Here is a 26,977-nt window from a genome sequence, read left to right on the forward strand (position 1 = left end):
TGCTGTGAGTCATTATGAATCTGATCAAATCAAACCAGATTGATTGTAGTTAGTCAGCAGGCAGAAAAAACAACAATCAACAGGCAACTATTTCTCTAACAGACTTTTTCCTTGTGCAAATACCCAGCTATGTGGAACCCTAAGAATATGGAAGGGCTCTTAGTCTTCACTAGTACAAGTGAAGTGTCTGGAATCAATGTTTCAGAAAGTGTTCAGGACATAAAAGAAGTAGAAGCTAGGCCAGTCATGGCGAACCTTTTTTTTCCTTGGGTGCCAAAAGAGTGTCACCAAACTCATGTGCGAGTTCTCACACCCATAATTCAATGCCTGGGAAGGGTGAAAACAGCCCCTCCCACTCCCTGGAGGCTCTCTCAAAGCCCTCTGGAGGCCAGGAACAGTCTGTTTTCCAACGTCTGGTGGGCCCAGTAAGCTAGTGTTTTGCTCTCCCCATGTTCTAAAGGCTTCCTTGGAGCCAAGGGAGGGTAAAAACGCCCTCCCTCATCCCCCTGGAGGCTCTCTGGAAGCCAAAAGTGCCCTCCCAGAACCTCTGCAAGCCAAAAATCAGCTGGCGGGCACACACATGCACATTGGAGCTGAGCTAGGGCAACAGCTCGGGTGTCAGCGGATATGGCTCTGTGTGCCACCTGTAGCACCCGTGCCATAGGTTTTCCATCACTGACCTAGGCTGTCTTTCCCTTACAGTTCAACATATCATATACATAGCATATATGGTAGTTCTGCAGGCGGTCCTTGACTTATGTCCATGTATACAGGTAATCCTTATGACCAGTTGTTTAGTGGCCATTTGATATTACAATGGACCTACCTCCTTTGGGCTACTTAGAACCCAGATTCAAAGTTCTGATGGTTAGGCCCCCTCTGCAGACACAGTAACTAAACTTGAGGCGCTTGGGTTAGATGGCCACATTCATGGTCATTTGCAGCATCCTACGACCCCATGATCATGTTTTATTATGGTTTTGCTGATAACTGGCAATCACTTCCAATTTTCAGCAAAATGGTACTCCTTGTGAACCCCTGATTTGCTTAATGACAGCAGTGCTTGCGGCAAAAAAGGGTCATTAAATCTGACTCATTTTACAACCACTAGGACTAACAACTGTAATGGGCAGGCTCTATTGGAGTCCTAGGTCAAGGTCTCCCTATATAGCTTTAAAGTACAGTAGTACCTCTACTTAAGAACACCTCTACTTAAGAACTTTTCTAGATAAGAACCGGGTGTTCAAGATTTTTTTGCCTCTGCTTAAGAACCATTTTCTACTTAAGAACCCGAGCCTGGAAAAATTTCCCAGGAAATTTGGGAGCAGCACGAAGCCTCGGCCAGTTTCCTGCCATTCCCCCTTTAATCCCGGTCATCTCAGGCTTTTCTGGGCTGCCAGAGGAGCCTTTCAGTGGCGCCTAAGGAGGCTTTGGCAGTCCAGAGTGAACAAAGCATTTTCCTTTCTGTGGGCGTTGGGAGAGGGAATAAACCTCTTCCAGCGCCCAGAGAAAAGAAATGCTCCCTTCGCTTTGGTCAGCGATTGTCCTCCTCTTCTTCTTCCCACTCCTCCTCCCATCCAAATTCCGAGCTTTTATTTCTTTCCTAATAGGTTTGTACACATTATTTGCTTTTACATTGATTCCTATGGGGAAAATTGCTTCTACTTACAAACTTTTCTACTTAAGAACCTGGTCATGGAACGAATTAAGTTGTTAAGTAGAGGCACCACTGTATACTCTCTTCACAGAGATGGAAGTTGCTGGTTGCAAACTTTGAAGAGCGATGGCATCTTTGCATATCAAAAGATAACAACGGTATATTCAGTTGTAATCACAGCCAAGTTTCCTTGTCATCCAAAGCACCCATTATCTGTTCCGTCAGAGTCAGTTGCACATGTTGCGTGGAGGAGAGGCCGTGCTCACATTTTGCATTTCCAGTGCTCTCTTGTTTCACCGTAGCTGGGCCATTCTGAGTCTGACATTTGGCCCTGGGGGCTTTCCCCTGGCCTTGGGTGCTAGCTGCTTTTCGGGCGTAGCGGTATGCCACTGGCGTGGGGATCTTTGAAGGCCTCTTCCCAGGCCTGTGGTCTCTGCGTGGACGGATCTTGGGGCGTAGCTTGAGCTTGTAAAAGGACGGCACCCGCTCTGGCTTTTTAAGAGATCTCCTTGGTTTGCTTTGCACATTCTCTGCAACAACAGAACTTTCTGAAGATTTGGGGGTTTCTTCATTCGATAATGTTTGAGAGGTATCCCCATTCTCACTAACTTCTGTCTGTCCTCCATTATTTGCATGGGGTGGCTGATCCTCCTTCATTTCAGGCACTGAAGGGGTTTCATGTGGAATTTCTCTTTCCTCGAATTTCATTTGTGCCTGGCTTCCATTCAGCAAATATGAATTGATTGGAAAAGAAGAAGGAAGGTCAGTACCCATGTGCTCTAGATGAAGCGCCATGGAAAGTTCTTGGATTACACTGTCGTAATGGGGGCCTGCTGGAGGTAGCCTTGTGTCTCTTTCTGGCACATATACACCACTACGTGGAACGCATTCACCGTAAGTCAAGATCTTCTTGGTTCTTTGCAAAAAGGACAAAGAAGGAACTTTGGGGCGGTTGCAACCTACCGTTGTGGAGTTTGACACTGGCTCATTGTCCTTTTTAAACTCTTCGAACTGGTTCTGCCCAGGAAAATGGTTGTCACCTGATTCGGCTTCCAACTCCTTGATATTGGACAAAATCTCCTCCTCCAAACTTCTATACAAAGCTTGTTCTTCAGCCAAGTTAATAGGTAATGGTGTGTAGACACGTTCCTTTTCCACAGAGGGCTCCTCTATTGTGTCTCCAGGGTTCAACTGACAAGAAGTCCTCGGGATATTCTTTTGCCCACGCAATGCCTGGCTATCTTCCGTTTTCTCTTCTGAGTCCAAGCGATGGACTCCAATCTCCAGGTGAGAAGACAACGAATCATAAGCTTCCATGTTGACCATTTTATTCTGTCCCTTTTTAGGATCCATCTCATCCCTGGGTATTTTTCTGCTGTCCAACTGGCGTTGTTCTTTGGCCAAGGCAGGATCAGGATCACTGTTCCTAAATAGTCCTTGACAAGCTTCATTTCTTCTAGGGGTTGGAGGCCTGCAGAAAAGTGAGCCAACTTTTCCTGAGGTCCTTACACAACTGTCCTCTCTCTGAACCTGGGATGCATGCTTCGTTGGGGATGAAGATAGCTGAGCTATTGAATCTTTCCTCCAATTATGTGCAAGAGTCCCTCTCTGCTGTCTCTGTAAGTTTTCCACTGGGACCTTAACAGTCTGTTGGTAGGAGGTTTTAAAGTGTTTATCTGGGCTGGTAGAACGTATCTGTGAACGACAGCTCACTGCTCGCTGGCTATTTCCTGCTGGCTGAAATGCCTCGTCCTTTCGTACCGTTGTTCCCAGTGGGACTGGCTTCTTTATTTCTGTTTTCAGATTCCCTGCTGTTGTTTCAATTCTACCAGGTTCTCTTCTAGGCCTTGGACTAGAGAAATATTTCAGGCCATGCGAGATGTTCTCCACAGTCCCATTTTGCCGAGAAGACAATGAGGCACAGCATGTCTCTCTCCCATTCCGTGTGGAAACCGTCTGCTTGGATTCTGGACCTAGAAGTCTCTGGGATGGAGTTGCAGATCGTTCCCTCACTCTGAAAAAGAAAAAGTCCACAGCTATGAAACCGGGAATAAGTATTGCATGTGTATACTGATATTACATACACCAGTGATGGTGAACCTTTTTCCCCTCAGGTGCCGAAAGAGCGTGTGTGCACAGTATCGCACATATGCGAGTGCCATGCCAATAATTCAATGCCTGGGGAGGGCGAAAACAGCTTCCCTTGCCCCCCAGAGGCCCTCTTGAGGCTGGAAATGGCCTGTTTCTCAACTTCTGGTGGGCCCAGTAGGATTGTGTTTCACCCTCCTCCGGCTGCAAAGGCTTCCCTAGAACTGGGAGAGGGTAAAAACGCTCTCCCCCATCCCTCTGGGGTCTCTCTGGAAGCCAAAAACACCCTCCCAGAGCCTCTGTGTGAGCCAAAATTCAGCTGGCCGGCACACACATGCACGTTGGAGCTGAGCTAGGACAACAACTCGCGTGCCAGCAGATGTGGCTCCGCATGCTACCTGTGGCACTAGTGCTATAAGTTTGCAATCACTAACATACACTGTGGTGATAGCAGCAGGAGAGGGAGGCCTCTTTGAGTAATGTTTTCAGTAAGTAGGATCACCTTGATGAATGTTTCTAGTTCTTTAAAGTAACAGAACATTATACATGTGGAATGTGAATTCCGATAAGAACTGATTTGTAGGAAGTGAGCAGGCTGAGCCAGGGGTTATTGTAGTTAGCTCTGGCCCAGCTCCTGCCCCAAGGACTGTGGATATGGGGGAGACATCCACATGCTGCAGGCCTGTTTTGCCCCCGGTGGAATCTGATGATGAAGGCTCCTCTGACCAAGAAGACATGAGTGACAGGGAGGAGGAGAGTGTGGCAGACAGCTCAGAAGGAGATCAATTATCTAGCTCCTCCTTGGATTCGGAACAAGAGTTAATGATACAGCCACGCATGCAGAGAGCGATGCATAGGCAGCAACAACTGAGAGATTATTATCAAAGAAAATGAGGCCACCTGTGGTTGGGTGGGGCTGTGGTAATTAGTGAGGCTGCTATAAATAGCAGCCTGTGGGTTTGGCCATTGTGGAGGATTATCTGATCGTTGTGTTTTGTGCCTACCTTGCTGACTTCGACCTTTGTGTGCTGATTTTCCCCCCGCTTTGAAACTAAACCAGAGCCAAGTGTGTTTCACTTTGTGAAAGAAGAAGGACTGTGAATTGCCTCACAGCTGCAAGTTAAGTATCACAGAACTGATAAGGGACTTGTACAAATTACCAGTTTGTTTGGAGACGAGTGCTCTTTGCTCTACCAAATGAGGGCTTAGTTTATTTGAATTTTCGGTATAAAGAACATTGTTTTGAATTTTCAAACGTCTGCGTGTCTGAAATTTGTATCTGTGAATTTTCGGGAGGATTCTACCAGAGAGCTTGACAGAACAGGGGTGGGTTCTTTTTACCTTTTGCTACTGGGGCGGTTTTAGTTCTGTGCATGCTCAGAGGGACGATTTTACTCACGCATATGCTCAGAGAATTCGAAAACTTGCCGAAAATTGCAAGGGAAAATGGTGGCGTGCATGGACTGGGACAGACAGCACTGGAGCTGTCATGCCAAAATTACATCATCAGTGACCTACTACCAGAGCACCTGCACTGGACCACACCCTGGGCTAAGCCCAAGAGCAGAATCCAATGCATCAGAGGTTTGGAATTGATACAAAAGTCCAGCCCCCTGTGAATTCAATTTACCCTTATCTAGTGCCAATTAGGCATGACTGCTAATAGATCAGATTCTCCTACAGAGGTTGCATATAGTAAACTTTTAGTGCATGTGTGGAAGCAAAGAAATCCCCCAAAATTGGCAAAATCTTGCATGGGTGAGTGTGCTTGTGTGCGAGATTTCGCTTCCTGCGCAAGCTTCTTTTTTCTTCTTCTGTGCATTGGTCTGCCAAATCAGTTATGCCAACTGTGTATCCTAGGAAAGATTTTGATCAGTTTTCAACATCCTTTTACAATGTGAGACTTTTAGACCACCAGGAAAAGATGATATTTCAGCTGGCAAGCAATACTTCAGGTCTTATGCAGGAGACTTCTTGCGGCTCAGATTTCAATTTTCATATTTGCCTATTTCCTAATATAAAACCCGCTCCCCTTCAGAGTGGAAGCTCCTTTTCTCTGCAAGATGATTTTTGCAGGAGGATTCAGATAATCAACTGTTGATATGCAAAAGACAAAAGGCAGCAAATATTGACAAGACTTTTAAAAGAATAAACTTAGTAGAAAAGGAATGATGATTGAGGCAGAAGGTCTATTCATTCATTCATTCATTCATTCATTCATTCATTCATTCATTCATTCATTCATTAGATTTGTATGCCGCCCCTCTCTGTAGACTGGGGGCGGCTAACAACAATAATAATACAATGTAAACAAATCTAATATTTAAGTTAATTTAAAAACCCCAATTTAAAGATCCAATCATACATACAGACATACCATGCATAAATTTTATAAGCCTAGGGGGAAGGGAAAGTCTCAATTCCCCCATGACTGATGACAGAGGTGGGTTTTAAGGAGCTTACGAAAGGCAAGGAGGGTGGGGACAACTCTGATATCTGGGGGCAGTTGGTTCCAAAGGGTCGGGGCCACCAAAGAGAAGGCTCTTCCCCTGGGTCCTGCCAGATGACATTGTTTAGTTGACGGGACCCAGAGAAGGTCAACTCTGTGAGACCTAACTGGTCACCAAACACTTGGGTGCATCAATAGTTGTTAGGCCAGTGATGGCAAACCTATGACACGGGTGCCACAGGTGGCACATGTAGCTATATCTGCTGGCATGCGAGCCATTGCCCTAGTTCAACGCCAACATGCTTGTGTGTGCCGGCCAGCTGATTTTTGGCTCACGCAGAGGCTCTGGGAGGGTGTTTTTGGCTTCCAGAGAGCCTCCAGGGGGGATCATGGGAGAGAGTGTTTTAACCTTTCCTGGCTCCAGGGAAGCCTTTGGAGCCTGGGGAGGGTGAAACACGAGCCTACTGGGCCCACCAGAAGTTGGGAAAGAGACAATTTCTGGCCTCCAGAGGCCTCTGGCGGTAGGGTGGGGGAAGCTGTTTTCGTCCTCCCCAGGCGTTGAATTATGGGTGTTGGCACTTGCGCATGTGCGATAGCGTGCGCGCATACTCTGTCAGCACCTGAGGAAAAAAAGGTTCTCCATCACAGCCTTAGGCTAACCTAAAGTGTTACAGAGAAAATAAAGAAAAGATGGCTTTTCTATCATCCAGGACTGGGGGTTCGCAGGGCTTTGGAGAACCTCTAGCTAAGATTCTCTGCAGTTTGGAGAACCCCCAGAAATCCCACTTCTGGCTGGCCCTCCCACCCCTCCCCTCCCAGGAATCCCCATGGGGCCCATTTTGGATGCAAGTAAGTGAAGGGCCCGTATGGAAGTTCAAGGACAGCAAAAAAACAGGCCAGAAATAGGCCTGCTTCCGGCCTCCAGAGCCTGGGGAGGCCGTTTTTGCACTCCTGGAGGCTCATGAAAAGTCTTCAGATCCTGTGGAGGGCAAAAACACCCCCCCACACACACACACTATGGTGCAAGAGGCCGACTAGGCCATGCCCACCATAACCATGCCCACCCAGCAACTGGGGAAAGAACCCCTTGTTCAAATGTTTAAAGCCCATCCCTGGAAACCACCCAATTACTCAATACTCCAGTCCCAGGGCAGGCAAAGTTGGCTCTTCTATGACATTTATTTTATTTATTTATTATTAGAGTTGAAAGGGACCTTACAGGTCATCAACTTCAACCCCCTACTTGAGCAGGAAATCCTACAGCACTCCAGCCAAATGGCAGTCCAATCTCCTCTTGAAAATGTCCAAAGTTGGGGAGTTCACAACCTCCGCTGGCAGGCCGTTACACTGGTTGATCGCTCTCACCATCAGAAAATTCTTCCTTATCTCCAGGTTGAATCTCTCCTTGGTCAGCTTCCAACCATTGTTTCTCGTCGGACCCTCTGGTGCCCTGGAAAATAGTGTGCCCCCCTCCTCTCCGTGGCAACCCCTTAAGTACCTGTATACAGCTATCATGTCCCCCCTAGCCCTTCTTTTTACTAGACCATTGTTTCCCAACCTTGGCAACTTGAAGATATTTGGACTTCAACTCCCAGAATTTGGACTTCAACTCCCAGATTCTGGGAATTGAAGTCCAGATATCTTCAAGTTGCCAAGGTTGGGAAACATTGTACTAGACTATCCATGACCAGTTCCAGCAACCTTTCCTCGTATGGCCTGGTCTCTAGTCCCCTTATCATTTTAGTTGCTCTTTTCTGCACCCTTTCACATGTGGACTTCAACTCCCAGAATTCCTGAGCCAATCATGCTAGCTCAGGAATTCTGGGAGTTGAAGTCCATATTTTATTCAGACTCGGGGCGGCTAACAACAATGATAAAAACAGCATGTAGAAATCCAATTAATAAAACAACTAAAAACCTTATAATAAAACCAAACATACACACAAACATACCATGCATAACTTGTAATGGCCTAGGGGGAAGGAATATCTTAACTCCCCCATGCCTGGCGGCATAAATGAGTCTTGAGTAGTTTACGAAAGACAAGGAGGGTGGGGGCAGTTCTAATCTCCGGGGGGAGTTGGTTCCAGAGAGCCGGGGACGCCACAGAGAAGGTTCTTCCCCTGGGCCCCGCCAAATGACATTGTTTAGTTGACGTGATCCGGAGAAGGCCAACTCTGTGGGACCTTATCGGTCGCTGGGATTTGTGTGGTAGCAGGCGGTTCCAGAGTTATTCTGGTCCCATGCCATGTAGGGCTTTAAAGGTCATGACCAACACTTTGAATTGTGACCATATGTCATAGAAGAGCCAACTTTGCCTACTCCTGCTTCAGTCCATTTTAGAAATGTTGCTCAGAACTAAAAAAAAAAACATTTTTGAAACAAATTCTGTTTACATCTTCTATTACCTTATTGAAAGGGCTTTCCTGGGCTCTGAATGATCCCGGGACGTCTGTGGTCCTTCATTTTTCTTGCTGCCACTGCTGCCACCATTATTTGAGGATGCTTGAGCCTTCTTAAACCCAGAGCCTGAACTGTGGGGCTGATAGGAGCTCCACTCTACTGGGGGCAATGGACTCTGGCACCTGCTCACAATTAAGGCAGGCTGGGGCTTATTACAGCTGTCTTTCCTGGGTGTTAAACGGGCTGTGATCTCATGCTGAACCTGAGAAGCCTGTATCTTCTGAGGATTGGACATCTTCAAGGCCTGCTTGTGAGCTGCAGAAAAAAGCAGTAACAACAACGTCTTTAGCATATTGAAGCCTGGAGCCGTCTAGAACTTTTGACACTACAATTTCTGGGATTCTAGGGTCCTATGTCAAGCCAAGGAGTTAATTAACCCAGTTATCTGTTCCTTGCATGGATGAAAAACAGGGCTGCCTTAATCCGAGGGAACAAAAAGAAGTCTGCTGGGTCGACGTCAGGACTATAGGGGGGAAGGGGCAGCGTTGGCACCTGGTGTTTGGCCAGGAACTTGTGGACTTGTAGTGCATTGTGGCAAGGCGCGTTTATAGTCCATAGAAGAGATCCAATCAGCCGTGACGAAGACCTAGCGAGAGGTCCCTGAAGTAGAGCACCCCTTCCAGGGTGTGTACCAGTCATGGCAGAGTCGCTGGGAAAATGTGTAGAGGCCCAAGGTCAGAACTTTGAAGAATTTTAAGTGTTTGTGCAAATCTGTTCAATAAATTACATTTTTTAAAAAAATGCTTCTTTCCATGTAAGTTTCAGAGATTCCTGGCAACGTTTCGACGAGGTCCCACTCGTCATCTTCAGGCTGGTGCTTTTGGCCTTATGCTACGGTGAACATGTCAAAGCGTCAAAACGTCGCCAGGAATCTCTGAAACTTACACGGGAAACCCAAATATGTAAAGACCTTCATATATATATAACAACCCACAGAATTAGTGGTTAGACAATGGTTAGACAAAGGATTAAGCATTGTGCAAATGTAGCCTGTAGATGTTTGCAAAGAAATTTATTTATTTATTTATTTATTTATTTATTGATTGATTGATTGATTGATTGATTGATTGATTGATGGATTGAGCCAGTGGTGAGATTTGAACCACTGACCTGCAGATCTAGCAGTAAGCTTTAGTGGCCTGCAGTACTGCACTCTACCCACTGCGCCAAATCGGCAAAAAGGATCAGGATGGAAAGTTGAAGATATTTGCAATGCAGAATTGCTGGGTGGAACGGAAAAGGGTCTAGGCTGGCTCATTTGTACTCAAAATCAGGCTCTGGACTGTGAAAATCTGGACAACCACTAGATAGCAAAATAGTTTTCTGTATCTTTGCTGCCTCCTAGTGGTCATGACATTAGTTGCAGTACAAATACCGTATTGCAACTCTAATTCAAATCATAGAATGAAAGAGCGTATTATTAGACAATTATGTTTAACAATAAAGCTTAGCTCTTTAATTCTATAATTACAAACTTAATGATTGTGAAGTTTATTAAAATTATATAACAAAACAATATATTATTCTAAGTTTACACATACACATAAAGAATACGCAGGCATATTTTTTTGTATATTTAAACTTAAGAGTGAGAGATTGTTTCGTTGTATACTGTTCAAAAAAAATAAAGGGAACACTCAAATAACACATCCTAGATCTGAATGAAAGAAATATTGAATATTTCATTTGCACAACTATTCCATTTGCACAACAGCATGTGAAATTGATTGTCAATCAGTGTTGCTTATTAAGTGGACAGTTTGATTTCACAGAAGTTTGATTTACTTGAAGTTATATTCTGTTTTTTAAGTGTTCCCTTTATTTATTTATTTTGAGCAGTATATAATTCTAATGCTATTTTGATTTTAATTTATATATATTTATAGGATGTTTCTATTATTTTTGTTTTAACAAAGTGAGAAGTTTATTTATTCATTCATTCATCCATTCATTCATTCATTTATTTATTTATTCATTCATTCATTTATTTATTTATTTAATTTGTATGCCCCCCCTCTCCATAGTTACTATATACTGTATTTGCATCTGCACCAAACAACATAGGATGTCCTTTTTTTCCTTTTTTCTTTTTGTATCACTTCTATTCTATTCTCACTTCAACCTTCCAATTCCACCAAGTACAGTGTTCCCTTGATTTTCGCGGGTTCAAACTTCGCGAAAAGTCTATACCACGGTTTTAAAAATACTTCATGGGTTTTTTCCCTATACCATGGTTTTTCCCGCCCGATGACGTCATATGTCATTGCCAAACTTTTGTTTGCCTTTAATAAATATTTTTTTTAATAAACTTTAATAAATAAATAGGGTGAGTAATGATCTAAATGGTTGCTAAGGGAATGGGAAATTGCAATTTAGGGGTTTAAAGTGCTAAGGGAAGGCTTGTGATTCTGTTCATAGCCAAAAATAGTGTATTTACTTCCGCATCTCTACTTCGCGGAAATTCGACTTTCGCGGGCGGTCTCGGAACGTATCCCCCGCGGAAATCGAGGGAATACTGTACATCTTTTTTCCATGCATCCAGGTGCATCCAGTAACTTCTCCTGTTCTTCTTCAGTTATTTCCACTCAGTTCAAATCAGCTTCCACTTTCTCTTTCTGTAGATTCCCTTTCCGTTCATTCTCTTGGGAAGTTAATCTATATTTCTAATACATCTTCATACTTCCTCTGCCAGCAGACATTCTAATTTCATTCCAGTTTCTTTGCACTGTTTTTCTTTTCTGCCATGTTCATTTTTTCTTGAGACCCAATTTTGACACCAATCAAATAATGGACACTCTAATTCAAAATTTCTCATAGCCTGATATCCTTCGCCCTTTCTCTTAATCTTTATTAAGAGACTTTGCTTCAATCCCCTGTTTGAAAGCCCCTGTTTCTAAGCAGGCATTCGCCTGTCATGATTCTCATCAGTGATAGGCTGCCAAAATTTTTACTGTACTGTTTTAATTTGTACAGTTTTTATGCATAGTGGGCGTGGCTTATTTTGTGGGTGTGGCTTGATGGTCATGTGACCAGGTAGAAGTGTCTTGCCAGCCATGTGACCAGGCGGGAGTGGCTTGACGATCATGTGACGGGCATGGTGGATTAAAGGTGGGAGTGGCTTACCTGCCATGTGACTGGGTGGGAGTGGCTTGCTTCACATTTTTCTCCATTTACAATTATTCATAACGCTTTCTAATCAGGGACTCTCTTTTCCATATTAACCAATTCATCCAGAATTACTGGTTTATTTCATCCCTGCCACAGCCACGTTAGTGGAACAAGCTCTCAAATATGCCCCACACTTTGATCTAATCTTTCAAATGAATAGTAGTTTAGGATCATATTTTCCATGTTCCTTAGGCTTCTTTATGCAAGCTAAAATCAATGTATTCAAAACTTTTCTCTAAAAAATTAAATCATGTCAAACCTAACTACATACATACATACTGTTGTGGTTAGCTCTGGCTCAGCTCCTGCCCAAAGCAATGTGGAGGTGGATGTGGGGGAGGCATCCACATGCCGCAGGCCTGTTTTGCTTCCAGTAGAATCTGTCTCCTCTGACCAAGGAAGCGTGAGTGACAGGGAAGAGGGGAGTTTGGCAGACAGCCCAGGAGGAGATCAATCATCTGTATCATTCCTGGATTCTGAACAAGAATTAATGACACATCCACGCATGCGTAGCGTGATGCATAGGAGACAACAACTGGAGGATTATTACAAGAGAAAATGAGGCCACCTGTGGTTGGGTGGGGCTGCTGTAATTAGTGCTACAGATAAAAGTGCAGCCTGGTGTGTTAGCCTCATGGCAGTTTATCTGATTCATTGTTTCGTCAAGATCGTGTTTTTTTGCTGTTCAGGATTTTGTGTGTGGACTCTCTGGACTTTAGAATTGGACACAATTTCCCAGTTATTGGATGAGTAATTGGATTGCATTTCACCTGTGCCTTGTGTGTACCAGAAAATCCCTTTGACATTTAAAAAGGGAGCTGTTTCTGTTTTTCTGTTTATAAAAACTTTTGGGTTTTCTTTTTATCGTGTGGTGTGTGTCTTCCTGGACTAATTACCCTGCAATTACAGGCGGTTGAAACACACCGGCAGAACACATACATACATATATACATACATACGTACATGTGCACCAGAGCGCCTACCGTCTCCTGTCCTATAGTCTCTCCTATATCTCCTATATCTTCTCTTCTACTATCTCTTCTATCCATCATCTATTATATCTCTTTTATCTCTTATATTTTCTGCTATTCTCTCTAGTTATATTTTACTCCTATATTTCTCTTCTGTACTCTCTTTGATACATTCTACTCGTATATATCCTCTATAACCTTCATTGTGTATTATTGTGTATTGGACAAAACGAACAAACAAACAAATAAAAACTCTTTACAAAACTTTTTAAAAACTGTATGCTTGATTCTTTTAAAAAAAGCTCTACCCCAACTGTGTCCCCTCCTGTGGGGCCAACAGCCCACCTCTGATTGTCATTCATTCTTTGGATTTCCAAAGGCCCAGTCATTTTTTCGGTCGTCTATTCTCTCATGTCAACTAACAAGATTGGGTTTCCCCTTGGGATTACATTACATTCATTCAGAATGTCGCATGGCTTTTCTCCAAACTCATTACAATGTTAATTTTTTAAAAATCTTATTTTCATACAGTTCCACAGTAATCTAAATGAACGTAAGTGTATGCTTTCTGACACACAACTTAACCTTTTCTTTCTCAATAAACCTCATTTTCAGTCACCGCCTTCAATCAACTCCGTGAGATCATACATTAGCCAGAACAGCTTCTAGTTTCATAGACACATCTTTGTGTCATCCTTTCATTCCTGTCAGGCATTTTACCATTTATTGCTTTTATGTGCCAAGTTATACCGTAGGTCGAAATCAGATGGGCCCATAGATATCGACTTCCAAAGGCCACCACGTCATTAGTCAATTGAGACTTTCTCATCATGCTTTTAGTATAATTGAAAAGGCATGAACTAGGTCACCAGCCTTTCGTTAAGGAAAACACTAGTCAATTTGGCCATATTTAACAGCCTCAACGTACAACTGGTAGCATAGCAACCATTTCAATTTCCAACAGTCTTATTTGGAGGGTACTTATGACCCAGATTCCAAGTTTCAAATATTACAGCTCCCTACAGTCACATTTCTGCACTTCAGGTGCTTGGCAATTTATTTGTTTGTTTAGAATATAATATAATATAATATAGTAGAGTAGAGTAGAGTAGAGTAGAGTAGAGTAGAGTAGAGTAGAATAGAGTAGAATAGAATAACAGAGTTGGAAGGGACTTTGGAGGTCGTCTAGTCCAGTGTTTCCCAACCTTTTTTGAGCCGCGGCACATTATTCATATTTTCAAAATCCTGGGGAACACTGAAAGGGGGCGGGGCAGGCGGGGGGGCGGGCTAAAGAAAAGTTTGGACAAAAAAAACCTCTCTCTTCCTCCCTTTCGCTCTATTTCTCCCTCTTTCTCTCTTTTCCTTCCTTCCCTTCTTTCTCTCTCTCCATCCCTCTTTCTTTCTTTCTTCCTCTCTTTTTTGCTCTCTTTCTCTCTCCCTCCTTCCCTTCCTCTATGTCTTTCTCTCTCCCTTGCTCTCTCTCTCTCTCTGTCTCTTTTGCTATCTCTTTCTTGCTTTTTTCTCTCTCTCTTGCTCTCTCTCTCTCTCTTTCACTGTCTTGCTATATGTCTCTTTCTTTCTCTTTGCCTCTCTTGCTATCTCTCTTTCTTTCTCTTTCTCTCTCTCTGTCTCTCTTGCTATGTCTCTCTTTCTTTCTCTTTCTCTCTCTCTCTGTGCCTCTCTTGCTAAGTCTCTCTTTTTCTCTTGCTATGTCTCTCTTTCTTTTTCTCTCTCTCTGCCTCTCTTGCTATGTCTCTCTTTCTCTCTCTCTTTCTTTCTCTCTCTTTCTCTGCCTCTCTTTCTTGCTCTGTCTCTCTTTCTCTGCCTTTCTTGCTATGTCTCTCTTTCTCTCTCTCTCTGCCTCTCTTATATGTCTCTCTTTCTTTCTCTCTCTCTCTCAGCTGACTGCAAGCGGGAGCCCTGACGGCGGCAGCTGGATGTGCTGCTGGACACCGTATATGACAGGTCCGCAGCGCCAGCATGTACGACGTCCAGCAGCACGTCCAACTGCCACCGTCAGGGCTCCCGCTTGCAGTCAGCTGAGAGAGAGAGAGCGCTCCCTCTCGCCGCCGCCTGGAGCTCCCTCTCGCCGCCGTCATCTCCCCGTGACTGCCTGCGGCCGCTGCAGCCCCCCCCACTCCCATCGCCAGTGCCCTCCCGCCGGGCCACAAAGGACACTTGCCGTCGACGCCAGAGAAACTCCAGCTGGGCGGGGCGCTGCCGGTACTTCCGTCCTGGGGCTCCCGCTCGCAGCTGTCAACCGGCTCGTTCTCGATGCCGCGGTTTTCGGCGCTCTCCTGCTGGGCCCCAAAGAAGGAAGGCGGGAAAAAGGCACGAAGAATGGAGCTCTCCTTCTTCCTGCCTTCCTTCTTTGGGGCCCAGCAGGAGAGCGCCGAAAACCGCAGCATCGAGCAGGAGCCGGGGGACAGCTGCGAGCGGGAGCCCCAGGACGGAAGTACCAGCAGCGCCCCGCCCAGCTGGAGCTTGGCGGCACACCTGGCCATGTCTCGCGGCACACTAGTGTGCCGCAGCACACCGGTTGGGAAACGCTGGTCTAGTCCAACCCCCTGCTTAGGCAAGAAACCCTACACCACTTCGGACAAATAATTATCCAACATCTTAAAAATGCCCAGTATTGGAGCACCCACAACTTCTAATTACTTGTTCTAACTGTCAAGAAATTCTCCTTAGTTCTAAGTTGCTTCTCTCCTTGATTAGTTTCCACCCATTGCTTCTTGTTCTACCATCAGGTGATTTATGAGATACTGGAACACAATATTTATTTTGTCAACATGTACAAAGTAACAGGTATTTGTATAGACATGGACATGATCACATGAGATTGGTACAAATAAATGGATATACAGTGTTCCCTCGATTTTCATGGGGGATGCGTTCTGAGACCGCCCGCGAAAGTCAAATTTCCGCAAAGTAGAGATGCGGAAGTAAATACACTATTTTTGGCTATGAACAATATCCCAAGCCTTCCCATAACACTTTAAACCCCTAAATTACAATTTCCCATTCCCTTAGCAACCATTTAGATTATTACTCACCATGTTTATTTATTAAAGTTTATTAAAAAAATGTTTTTTAAAGGCAGACGAAAGTTTGGCAATGACATATGATGTCATCGGGCGGGAAAAAACGTGGTATAGGGAAAAAACGCAAAGTATTTTTTAATTAATATTTTTGAAAAACCGTGGTATACACGTTTTGCGAAGTTTGAACCCGCGAAAATCGAGGGAACACGGTAAATGTGTATAACGTGGCCATGAACACATACTGTAAAATGGGTACTTATCAATGGGGACAGTAGGACAGGGACGATAGGCACACTGGTGTAATTATGCACACTCCCTTAGGGACCTCTTAGGAAATGTGTGAGGTCCATGGTGGACATTTTAAGGTTAAAGATATGGGGGTTTGAGGAACTAACAACAGAATCAGGTAGAGTGTTCCAGGCATTGATCACTCTATTGCTGAAGTCGCATTTTCTGCAATCAAGTTTGGAGCAGTTTACTTTGAGTTTGCATCTATTGTTTGCCTGTGTATTATTACGGTTGAAGTAGTCATTTACAGGTAGTTTACAGGTAGTAGTTTACAATCCTCGTTTACAATTAGCCACACTAATGGCCATTCCTATTATCCTGTAGTCATATGATCCTAGTTTATGAAGTTCTACTGAAAACAAGAATTCTAGTTTTTGGCAAAACCATGCCCATAGTAAACCCTTGGTTCCTTTAAACAACTCTGGATTTCTCTTAGTGACCACAGATTTGCTTACAGAATGCCACAAAATAAAAACCAGGAAATTGGATCAGTCATATTTTACAAAACTGTCATGAGCTATAACCATAATGGGCATGCTCCATTACAGTAGTAACTCAAGATGTCCTAAAGATCCTTTTCCGGTATATGTTTTTTAATTTTTTCTCCACTGTAAAGATCCTTTTTCAGGGAGCAACTGGACTTTCTTCTCTTTTTCTCTGAAGATGTTTCACTTCTCATCCAAGAAGCTTCTTCAACTCTGACAGGATAGTGGGGAATGGAAGGATTTATATTCTTTGGAGACAGCTGCAATGCATGGAATATATAAATTATAAGGAATATAAATCCTTCCAATCCCCACTATCCTGTCAGAACTGAAGAAGCTGCTTGAATAAGAAGTGAAACGTCTTCAAAAGAAAAAACAAGAAAGTCCAGTTGCCTCCTAAAAAAAGCACCTTTGGGATAACCGTGACCTGGATAACTGAAAATCTCTACAGAGTTTTGGTAACTCGCGGATTATTTAATGCCATAAATGCAACCAGCGTTATAATCCAAGATATGCTCACAGGATTCTATGCAACTAGGATCTCTAAATCTAGAGATTGTCTTGCCTCGCGGAGATACCTGCAGTACACGGATGCACTTTTAAAATAGAGAAATGCCAAAAGAGGAGGCATTGTATCTTTTTAGCAGAGCAGAGCTAAAATAAAATAAAATAGAGATACTGTTGTGGTTAGCTCTGGACCAGCTCCTGCCCCAAGGACTGTGGATGTGGGGGAGACATCCACATGCTGCAGGCCTGTTTTGCCCCCGGTGGAATCTGATGATGAAGGCTCCTCTGACCAAGAAGACATGAGTGATAGGGAGGAGGAGAGTGTGGCAGACAGCTCAGAAGGAGATCAATTATCTAGCTCCTCCTTGGATTCAGAACAAGAGTTAATGATCCAGCCACGCATGCGGAGAGCGATGCATAGGCAACAACAACTGAGAGATTATTATCAAAGAAAACGAGGCCACCTGTGGTTGGGTGGAGCTGTGGTAATTAGTGAGACTGCTATAAATAGCAGCCTGTGGGTTTGGCCATTGTGGAGGATTATCTGATCATTGTGTTTCGTGCCTGCTTTGCTGACTTTGACTTTTGTGTGCTGGTTTTCCCCCGCTTTGAAACTAAACCAGAGCAAAGTGTGTTTCACTTTGTGAAAGAAGAAGGACTGTGAATTGCCTCACAGCTGCAAGCTAAGTATCTCAGAACTGATAAGGGACTTGTACAAATTACCAGTTTGGTTGGAGACGAGTGCTCTTTGCTATACAAAAAGAGGGCTTAATTTAAGTGAATTTTCATTATAAAGAACATTGTTTTGAATTTTCAAACGTGTGTGTGTCTGAAATTTGTACCTGTGAATTTTTGGGAGGAGTCTACCAGAGAACCCAACAGAACATATACTATTTCTGGATTTTTAAAAAAAGACTCATATATGATGGATGGATGCCATTCTTGGAGTCCAAACTTAGAATTGCAAGCAAAGTCATACTTTACACTGAAAATGAATAAAAATGGACTCACAGAGTGAAGTACACCGGCACGGGTCATGCTTATCCAAGTAGTGTTCTAGGGTGTCCCAGCCACCACCTACTCGGACCATCACATGATTCCGTAGGATCTAGACCAACCAAAAACATGTGTGAGCAAAAATCACCCCTTCTGTGATATCAGACACCATCTCAGTCATCCTCAGCTTTTTGAAGTGTGCATACCCACCTATTGTTCTTTAAAACAAAGACTCATCCCCTTGGGTTGGGCTTTCCCTTTGCACATTCTTCCTGGGAGCCTTGATTTTCTACTTTCCGTTACCCAACTAATTGACTAAGCAAACAGTTGAGTCCTTTGGTTAATAACACAGAGTTAATTGATAGAACAGGTTTACTGGAACGACTGGGGAATAGACTTGAATTCTGTCGTCCCCCCCCCCCATGAATTAATTGATAGGATTGTCTGATAGGATGGTGGTGGTGGGGAGTCATCTACAGTCATCTGGTCATTAGCTCTTTCTCTCTCTCTCATTGAAGCCACCTGGGGGTTTATCTGTGCTTTCAGGATCACCTGAATCGGGATGCAAATGGGTATGGAATGGTTTGGGAACTGCTGAAAGTTCCATTTAGTCAGAACTGAAGAAGCTCCTTGGGTGAGAAGCAAAACATCTTAAAAAAAACCAACCAAAGAAAGTCCAGGTGCCTTTTGAAAAAAGCATCTTGGCCACCATCTTGACTTTCTTGATCCTATCCTTGGAACATGGTTATGTTGAAAGATTATTATTATTATTATTATTATTATTATTATTATTATTATTATTATTTATTAGATTTGTATGCTGCCCCTCTCCATAGACTCGGGGTGGCTCACAACACAATAAAACAGTTCATAACAAATCTAATAATTTACAATTTAAAATATTTTAAAAACCCCATTATTAAACAGACATACGTACAAACATACCATACATAAATTGTATAGGCCCGGGAGAGATATCTCAGTTCCCCCATGCATGACGACAAAGGTGGGTTTTGAGGAGTTTACGAAAGGCAAGGAGGGTGAGGGCAGTTCTTCGGAGAGGGGCGGCATACAAATCTAAGTAATAAATAAATAAATAAATAAATAAGTTCTAATCTCTGGGGGGGAGCTGGTTCCAGAGAGTCGGGGCTGCCACAGAGAAGGCTCTTCCCCTGGGGCCCGCCAAACGACATTGTTTAGTTGACAGGACCCGGAGAAGGCCCACTCTGTGGGACCTAATCGGTCGCTGGGATTCGTGCAGCAGAAGGCGATCTCGGAGATATTCTGGTCCGATGCCATGAAGGGCTTTAAAGGTCATAACCAACACTTTGAATTGTGACTGGAAATTGATCGGCAGCCAATGCAGACTGTGGAGTGCATACCTTGGGAAGCCCATGACTGCTCTCACAGCTGCATTCTGCGCGTGCTGAAGTTTCCGAAGATATGTCTAGGTTGCTTTCATTTTGGAAATGCAAGTTGTTTTTTTCTTAGCACAATGGAGAGACTTGACCCTCAACAGTTGTTTGTTCATTAAAGGAGGTTGCTATTGGCACCAGGCAGAGCTTCAGAGCCCGACATGTGATGTTCTGTAAAATTCTTGCTTCCTGAAAGGTAATATTTAAGCTTGACTCACCCTAACAAATATGAGAGTGTTGGAATCACCGATGCGGTACTTTCCCTCCGAGACTTTGACCATAGAGAACTGAACTGGACAGGTGCATCGGCTCACAAGGTGCTGGACCTCCAGGGAAAGCAGAAGAAAGAAAGCAAAATCACAAAGACCTTAACAATGAAAGGCATCATGATGCTGAAAAATCCCACCAGAACTCTAATTTTAAAGAAAAATAGTAATTTTTGCAATAGCACTTAGACTTATATTCTGCTTCACAGTGCTTTTACAGCCCTCTCTAAGCAGTTTACAGAGTCAGCATATTGCCCCCAACAATTTGGGTCCTCATTTTAACCACCTCGAAAGGATGGAAATCCGGGTCAACCCTGAGCCTGGTGAGATTCAAATTGCCAAATTGCCATCAGCCATCAGTCAGCAGAAGTAGCTGCAGTACTGCACTCTAACCACTGTGTCACTGTGGCTCAGTTTAGATAATTATCTGCTGAACCCTATTACTCAATTAAGTCAAATTATGAATGTATAGAAGTCCTTATTTAGTAAACCACAATTGGGATCAGCAACTCAATTGTTAATTGAAACATCGTGAATTTCGGATCTTTCCTTTGCTTTACAGATTTGCAAAGGTCATGCAAAGACTGGTTGTAAAATAATTTTTTTTATCACTGCCATAATGGTGAATGGTTACTAAATAAGCCAGTCACTAAATTAGGACTACAGTGTTCCCTCGATTTTCGCAGGTTCAAACTTCGCGAATAGCCTATACCACGGTTTTTCAAAAAAAAATTAATTAAAAAATACTTTGCGGGTTTTTTTTCTATACCATGGTTTTTCCCGCCCGATGATTTGTCATTGCCAAACTAATAATTTTTGCAAATAAATAACAAACAAAAAAAATTATTGTTAATAAATAATTATGTTTATAAATATTAGGATCACTAAGTGTCTTATTCAATGGTGAGTACCAGTAATAATGGTGAGTAAATGATTGTTAAGGGAATGGGAAATGGTAATTTAGGGGTTTAAAGTGTTAAGGGATGGCTTGTGAAACTGTCCATAGCCAAAAATGGTGTATTTACTTCCACATCTCTACTTTGCGGAAATTCAACTTTCGTGGGTGGTCTCGGAACGCATCCCCCGCGAAAATCGAGGAAACACTGTACTGATATGATTTATTTATTCATTCATTCATTCATTCATTCATTTATATGGATTTATCTACTGCCTAACTCCAATAGAATTCTGGGCGACTAATTCTTATTAGAACTCTGGGCAGCTAAGTCTTATTACCTGGCACACAGTTCAGAGAGTACACATCATGAACAACAGTAAGAATCAATAAAACTATATTGTAAAACTAAATATAAAAAAACACCATTCATAACAACATGCAAATGTCTAAGCACTAGGAATTTTAAAAAATCTCATCCAGCAGCTTATGCCTATTCTGATGTAATGCCAGAAGGAAAAAAATGGGTCCTTAATACAGTACATCTCTAAGACAGAGTCAAGAGTCACTTATTTAAGATGGGTAGTATAGAAATGGGATGGAAGGATGGATGGATCAATGAATGATTCAATGAATGAATCAATGAATGAATTAATTAATGAATCAATCAATAAATCAATGAATGAATGAATGAATGAATGAATGAATCAATCAATCAATCAATCAATCAATCAATGATTCAATTAATGGTTCAATGAATGAACAAACAAACAAATGAACCTGAATCCTATCAGGCAATAACACCTAACTATATAACCCTGTGGGAACTTTCTGGATGGACAGTTACTTCTTCAGATAGACAATTCTCAACTTACTGTTGTGGACATACAATAGAAATTCCAGGCTTTATTATGCATAATTCAATGACAGTGAAATGATCAATTAAAATATAATCCTAGGAGTTATTACTAGACTTCTCCACAAATTGCAGCTTCGTAGGTTTGGGATTGCGAGGGATATGAACCCAAAGGATACTATTGTTGGAGACAGTGTGGCGAAAGTGTTTAGTGGCACTAATAAACCTGCTGCCCCTGAAGCTAGCCTTAATTTTAAACATCATGACATATAACTTGTGTCTAGCCATCTCTTAAACACTCTCATACCATCTGGTCCAGATACTTGAAGTTAGGAGGCTCCCTCTTGGGCCGGGGAAGAAGCATTTCATCAGGTGGCAGGTTCATGTCTTCACGGATCTCGTCTTCAATGTCTTCCTCCATTTGGATGAGGACAGGAGCACTCATGCCAAAACGAGAAGCCCGCCGAGCTACCTCCAGAAGGCACAAGACAAAGTTCTTCTCGTTCTTGCGCAAGACCAGGTCCTCCGTCTCAAACATCAGGACCTCTGAAAAGACAACAGAGAGGCCGAACTCAGCAAGGAGAAGAAAGAAGGAGAACGGCTACAACAGGGGTTCCCCAAGCTGTTGTTGTTGGATCACAGCCAGGTCCTTTGATAACAGACTTTGAGCCAGATGAACTGGGTCTGTCTGGGCATGGTCGGCCTGTGTGGCTGTCAGAGAAGTTGGATAGTGAGCAGGAGAGAGAGATAGAGTGTGAGGATCGTGCAGAGGCTACAGAACCCCCAACTGTCTGGGTTTGATGAGGAAGAGGAGATGAGGGATCCAATCTTGGATGCAAGAGTGAGGAGGATGCAGGGGAGGCAAGAGCAGTTACGCAGACTCAGAAGGAGGACTTGAGTACAGCTGTGCTTAGTTTATAATCCCACGGTGTATAAAAGGGGAGGGGATTGGGAGGTTCCCTTTGCAGAAAATCAACGTTTGATCCTTCGAAGGAAAAGAGCACATTAAGAGTTTTTGCCCTTTGTAGAAACATATATTTCTGCAGTTCTGAATAATAGTTAAGAAGTTTGTGAGTAATTTTGCTTTGGAAACTTTGTTTTGAAACCTTGCTTATCAGCTCTGCCACTCGCTTTGAATTTTGGCAGCCGAAGGACATTCCTTTGTTCTAATTGGTGTTTTGCAACAAACTTGATTGTACAATAGACTATTTCATTTCAAAACCCTGTGTCGGAGCCTTAATGGGAAGTTAATTGCTGCTCGTTTGCCGTGTTAGACAGAACACAAACTTGGCAACTTTTAGACTTGTGGACTTCAACTCCCAGAATTCTCCAGTCAGCATAGCTAGCAGGAAAATTCTGGGAGTTGAAGTCCACAAATCTTAAAGTTTGAAGACCTCTGGGGCTACAATACGCTCTCAGAGCAGAGATGGACACCCAGGATGAGTTGAGTGAGAATCAAAATGACTCAATGGATTTGCTTTGGTTGCAGTGCCTCGAGGGTCATGTGATCAATACTTGCCACTTTCCCAACCGGCTTGCAGGAATCAAAGTCAATGGGGGAAGATGGATTTGCGTAACGACTAGATGATTCATTTAGCAACTGCAGTGATTTGCTTAACAACCCTGGCAGAATAAGATTGTAAAATTCAGGTACAACTCACTTTAACAACTTCCCTTGCTTAGCGATGGAGATTCTGGCCCCAACAGTTGTCATAAGTCAAGGACTAACCTGTATGTTACTGGCCCCAAACACCTTTTCTGGAATCCGATCCCAATGTACTGATTGTTAGAATTATTCATTTATTTATTGTGTATCGTATTAGAATTATTTGGTTTCTGAGCAAAATATTAATTTTCTAAGTGTATTGTAAAAAAAGGTGTGGGATGTACACAAAAGAATGCTTAGGGAGGCATGCATAGAATGCTGTGTGGCTTAGAAGTGGAACTTTTGCCTTACAATCAGGAAGTTGTGCGTTCGATCCTAGGTAGAGGCAGATATAGGGTCTCCATCTTGGGCAGGGGGGTTAGACTAGATGACCTGCAAGGTCCCTTCCAGCTCTGTTAATCTGTTAATAGAACTAAAAATAATAACTGAATAACCAAAATGGTCCGCTTGCAAGCCGTTCTTCTTCTGAAGAGGAATGAGGCTCTTTGCCATTCTTCTCAATTAAATATTAACAAAATCCACGTCGTGTCTCCCATCTAACAGGCCGTTGCTATGCATATGAAGCCCCCTTTTAAAAAACAAAATAAAACTGTTATTGCAAGCAGATAAAGAAGGCTCTTCTGGAACTGAACTAAGGAGAAAGCCATATATGACTTACCCATTTTGAATGTTGTATTCTGACTGCTTAATGTAGCTTTTCCCCTTCAGCTATTATCTACATTGATTTGATAACAGCTACAGTCCTTTGCAGCCGATTCACTTTTGTGAATCATAGATGTTGGTGCCCAGATCATATGATGGATACAAAGTCCAAGGAAGATTATGTAGGCATTTATAGGTTTTTGGATGTTTTTTTTTAAAAAAATAATAGTTTTTTAAAAGCTATTAAAAACATTTTTAAAAAAAAATGATTTAACTGCTTTATTAGTTTTTTGGTTGTAAGCATTTTAAAAAATGTCATTCTATTAAAATGGGACAGCAAGGTACCAAACATTTCATCCCCTCTACTATGTCAGGAGGAAAAATTTAACAGAGGAAGATAAAACACAATACCGGTACAAGTAAAAATTGCACACAATTTAAACATTGCTCCCTTAAGGTCTTTCGGGTCTTCGAGCTTCTACCTGTACTTAAACTACATGTCAACTGAATTTCTATATCTCTATTTTTGAAGGTTTACATTATATCCCCAATTTAAGGAGGGTTAATTTATGGTTAAAAGCACCCACGGGTGTCATCCTGAACTGCAAATGCAACTCTTTCTGATGGCAACAACTAATTTAATAGGGAACCAACAACAGAAGTGGATTATGGGGGTGAAAAGATAAGGAAGGGAATTAGACTATGGATATTATTTCTCTTTTCATTAATTTGAGTAAGAGTAGTCAAATTTCCAGAACAAATCTGAGGACAGAGGAACATCAGAAATTCAATCATCTACTTTTATTTTCTAATGGAGTGAGAGATACATGAATGGGTGGGTGTATGTTGTCGAAGTGGAGTCATTACTGGACTCCATAGTGTCATCCCCAAACCCCAAACACTTTACCCTTAGCTTATCTACAGTTGACCTGTCCAGATTCCTAAAAGGTCAACAAGGGGCGAGTACAAGTGCACTAGAGTGCCTTCCGTCCCCTGTCCTATTGCTCTCCTATATCTCCTATACCTTTCTTCCATTCCTATATCTCTTCTTCTATTCTTTCATTAATATGTTCTATTACTATACCTTCTTTTGTATTATTTCTTAGATATATTTTACTATGAGTATCTCCTCTATAACCTTCATCATGTATTTTACTATGTGTATATAGATATATACCCACTAAAACCCTCATTGTGTATTGGATAAAATAAATAAATAAATAAAAATATTCTTTTAAGACAGTGTTTCCCAACCTTGGCAACTTGAAGACATCTGGACTTCAACTCCCAGAATTCCCCAGCCAGCGAATGCTGGCTGGGGGATTCTGGGAGTTGAAGTCCAGATATCTTCAAGTTGCCAGGGTTGGGAAACACTGTTTTAAGGTATCATGCCAAGCAAAGTTCTAAATAAGTTGAGTTCAGATTTTAGAAACAAATGGATAACAATTGAATGGATGATTCACAAATCAATAGAAAAGACAAAACACACAGAATGAAAAAGGAGAAGTCAAAAAAGCAAAAACAAAATTATATTCACATTTTAAAAAACATTCAAAGTAAACTGCTCCAAACTCGACTGCAGGAAATATGACTTTTGTAACTGAGTAGTTGATGCATGGAACTCACTACCAGACACTGAAGTATCATCACCTAACCCCAAAAACTTTACTCTTAGATGATCCACTGTTGTTGACCTCTTCTGATTCCTAAGAGGTCAGTAAGGGGCATATATAAGTGCACCAGAGTGCCTTCTGTCCCCTGTCCTAATGTTTCTCTTTTACTAGTACCATGTATATAAATATTATTATATTTATTTATTTATTTTATTTATTAATCAGACTTGTACGCTGCCCCTCTCTGTAGACTCGGGGTGGCTAACAACAGTAAAAAACAATATAAATAAATCTAATATTAAAAGTAGTTTAAAAAGCCCAATTTAAGAAACCAATCATACATACAAACATACCATGCATAAATTTTGTAAGCCTAGGGGGAAGGGAATATCTCAATTCCCCCATGCCTGATGACAGAGGTGGGTTTTAAGGAGCTTACGAAAGGCAAGGAGGGTAGGGGCAACTCTGATATCTGGGGGGAGTTGGTTCCAGAGGGTCGGGGCTGCCACAGAGAAGGCTCTTCCCCTGGGTCCCGCCAGACGGCATTTTTTAGTCGACGGGACCCAGAGAAGGCCAATCTTTGTATACCACCAATACGTACTTGACAAAACAAACAAACAAACAAACATTCTAATCATTTGAAAGCACAGTACATCAATTCAAATCTGCGTACCTTTAATATCCATCTCTTTTCGGCACCACTGAATAAAGTTGGACACGTTGTCTCGAGCTTGGAAGGTGCCTGGCTGAGCAAAATCATTACAGGTCACACCATATATGGGAAGTTGGAGTTTTTTGCCCAAACTTGGATATTCCTGGCTGAGGTCTCTGGCTACCTGGGTGATGTTGTTAGCGTGATGACAAAGAAGGACGCCTGTTTCCAGGACATCCAGAAAAGATCGCACGTCAACGTCGACATCGTAGAGTTCCTTCAGCCATTCTGCCAAGTCTTCCTTCATGGCATACAAGTATTGTTCGCTGGTCTTGTAGGGGCGGATGCTTCGCACGCTGGCTTCCTGGATCCCTGACATCTTCCTGGCAGAATCCCTGATGGAGCTTTGCCTGTAATCTGCTGAGAGGTCTTTAGAGTTTTAGCTGTTTTCTTCTTGTTGTTCAACCCATCACTAGAAGCATGTCCAACCATTTATAGCATTTAAGGACTCACCTCTTTGATCTTTTTTAAAGACAAGATTTACATACCCATCTCCCACTCTTGTTCTGTCCTTCACAGGATTTCACAGAATCGGGAAAGACCCAGGTAAGTAGATCCTCTATGGTCTTCTGAGAGATCTTCTCAAGATTATCTCCATCTCAGCATTTTGGTGTCTTCCATCCTATCAACTACTTTAGAAGGAGGCTACTTGCTCGAATCCTTGCTTTCCTCTTAAACTCAGCTAGTCTTCAATTTTAAACACATAAGGAGGTTCTCAGAATTTTGGGAGCAGGATCCAGAGAAGGAAGAATCTCTTAGCATGCCCTGATCGGTGTTTTCCTATGTTTCCACTTTG

General features: G+C 42.6%; 1 protein-coding gene across 1 annotated transcript; it reads right to left on the reverse strand.

Annotated features, from left to right (window-relative positions):
* On the reverse strand, positions 1-26,977 carry GAS2L2 (growth arrest specific 2 like 2). The gene is made up of 6 exons (XM_070735162.1): positions 26,143-26,977; positions 21,856-22,094; positions 19,750-19,857; positions 18,132-18,228; positions 8,603-8,912; positions 1-3,671 (listed from the first exon to the last, which is right to left on the reverse strand). The coding sequence occupies exons 1-6, from the start codon at positions 26,498-26,500 to the stop codon at positions 1,832-1,834; spliced, it is 2,952 nt and encodes a 983-aa protein (XP_070591263.1). The 5' UTR covers positions 26,501-26,977; the 3' UTR covers positions 1-1,831.

Source organism: Erythrolamprus reginae, chromosome 1 (genome assembly GCF_031021105.1).
Source record: "Erythrolamprus reginae isolate rEryReg1 chromosome 1, rEryReg1.hap1, whole genome shotgun sequence".
Taxonomy (NCBI): Eukaryota; Metazoa; Chordata; class Lepidosauria; order Squamata; family Dipsadidae; genus Erythrolamprus; species Erythrolamprus reginae.

What these genes read in the sequence shown, in the direction of transcription:
- GAS2L2 (XM_070735162.1), bottom strand. Translation starts at nt 26,500, where the DNA reads ATGTCAGGGATCCAGGAAGCCAGCGTGCGAAGCATCCGCCCCTACAAG. An exon ending in TCAAGTATCTGGACCAGATG is followed by an intron (nt 19,858 to 21,855) that starts GTATGAGAGTGT and finishes CTTTCCCTGGAG; the next exon opens with GTCCAGCACCTTGTGAGCCG. An exon ending in AGGAAAGCCCTTTCAATAAG is followed by an intron (nt 3,672 to 8,602) that starts GTAATAGAAGAT and finishes TTTCTTTTTCAG; the next exon opens with AGTGAGGGAACGATCTGCAA.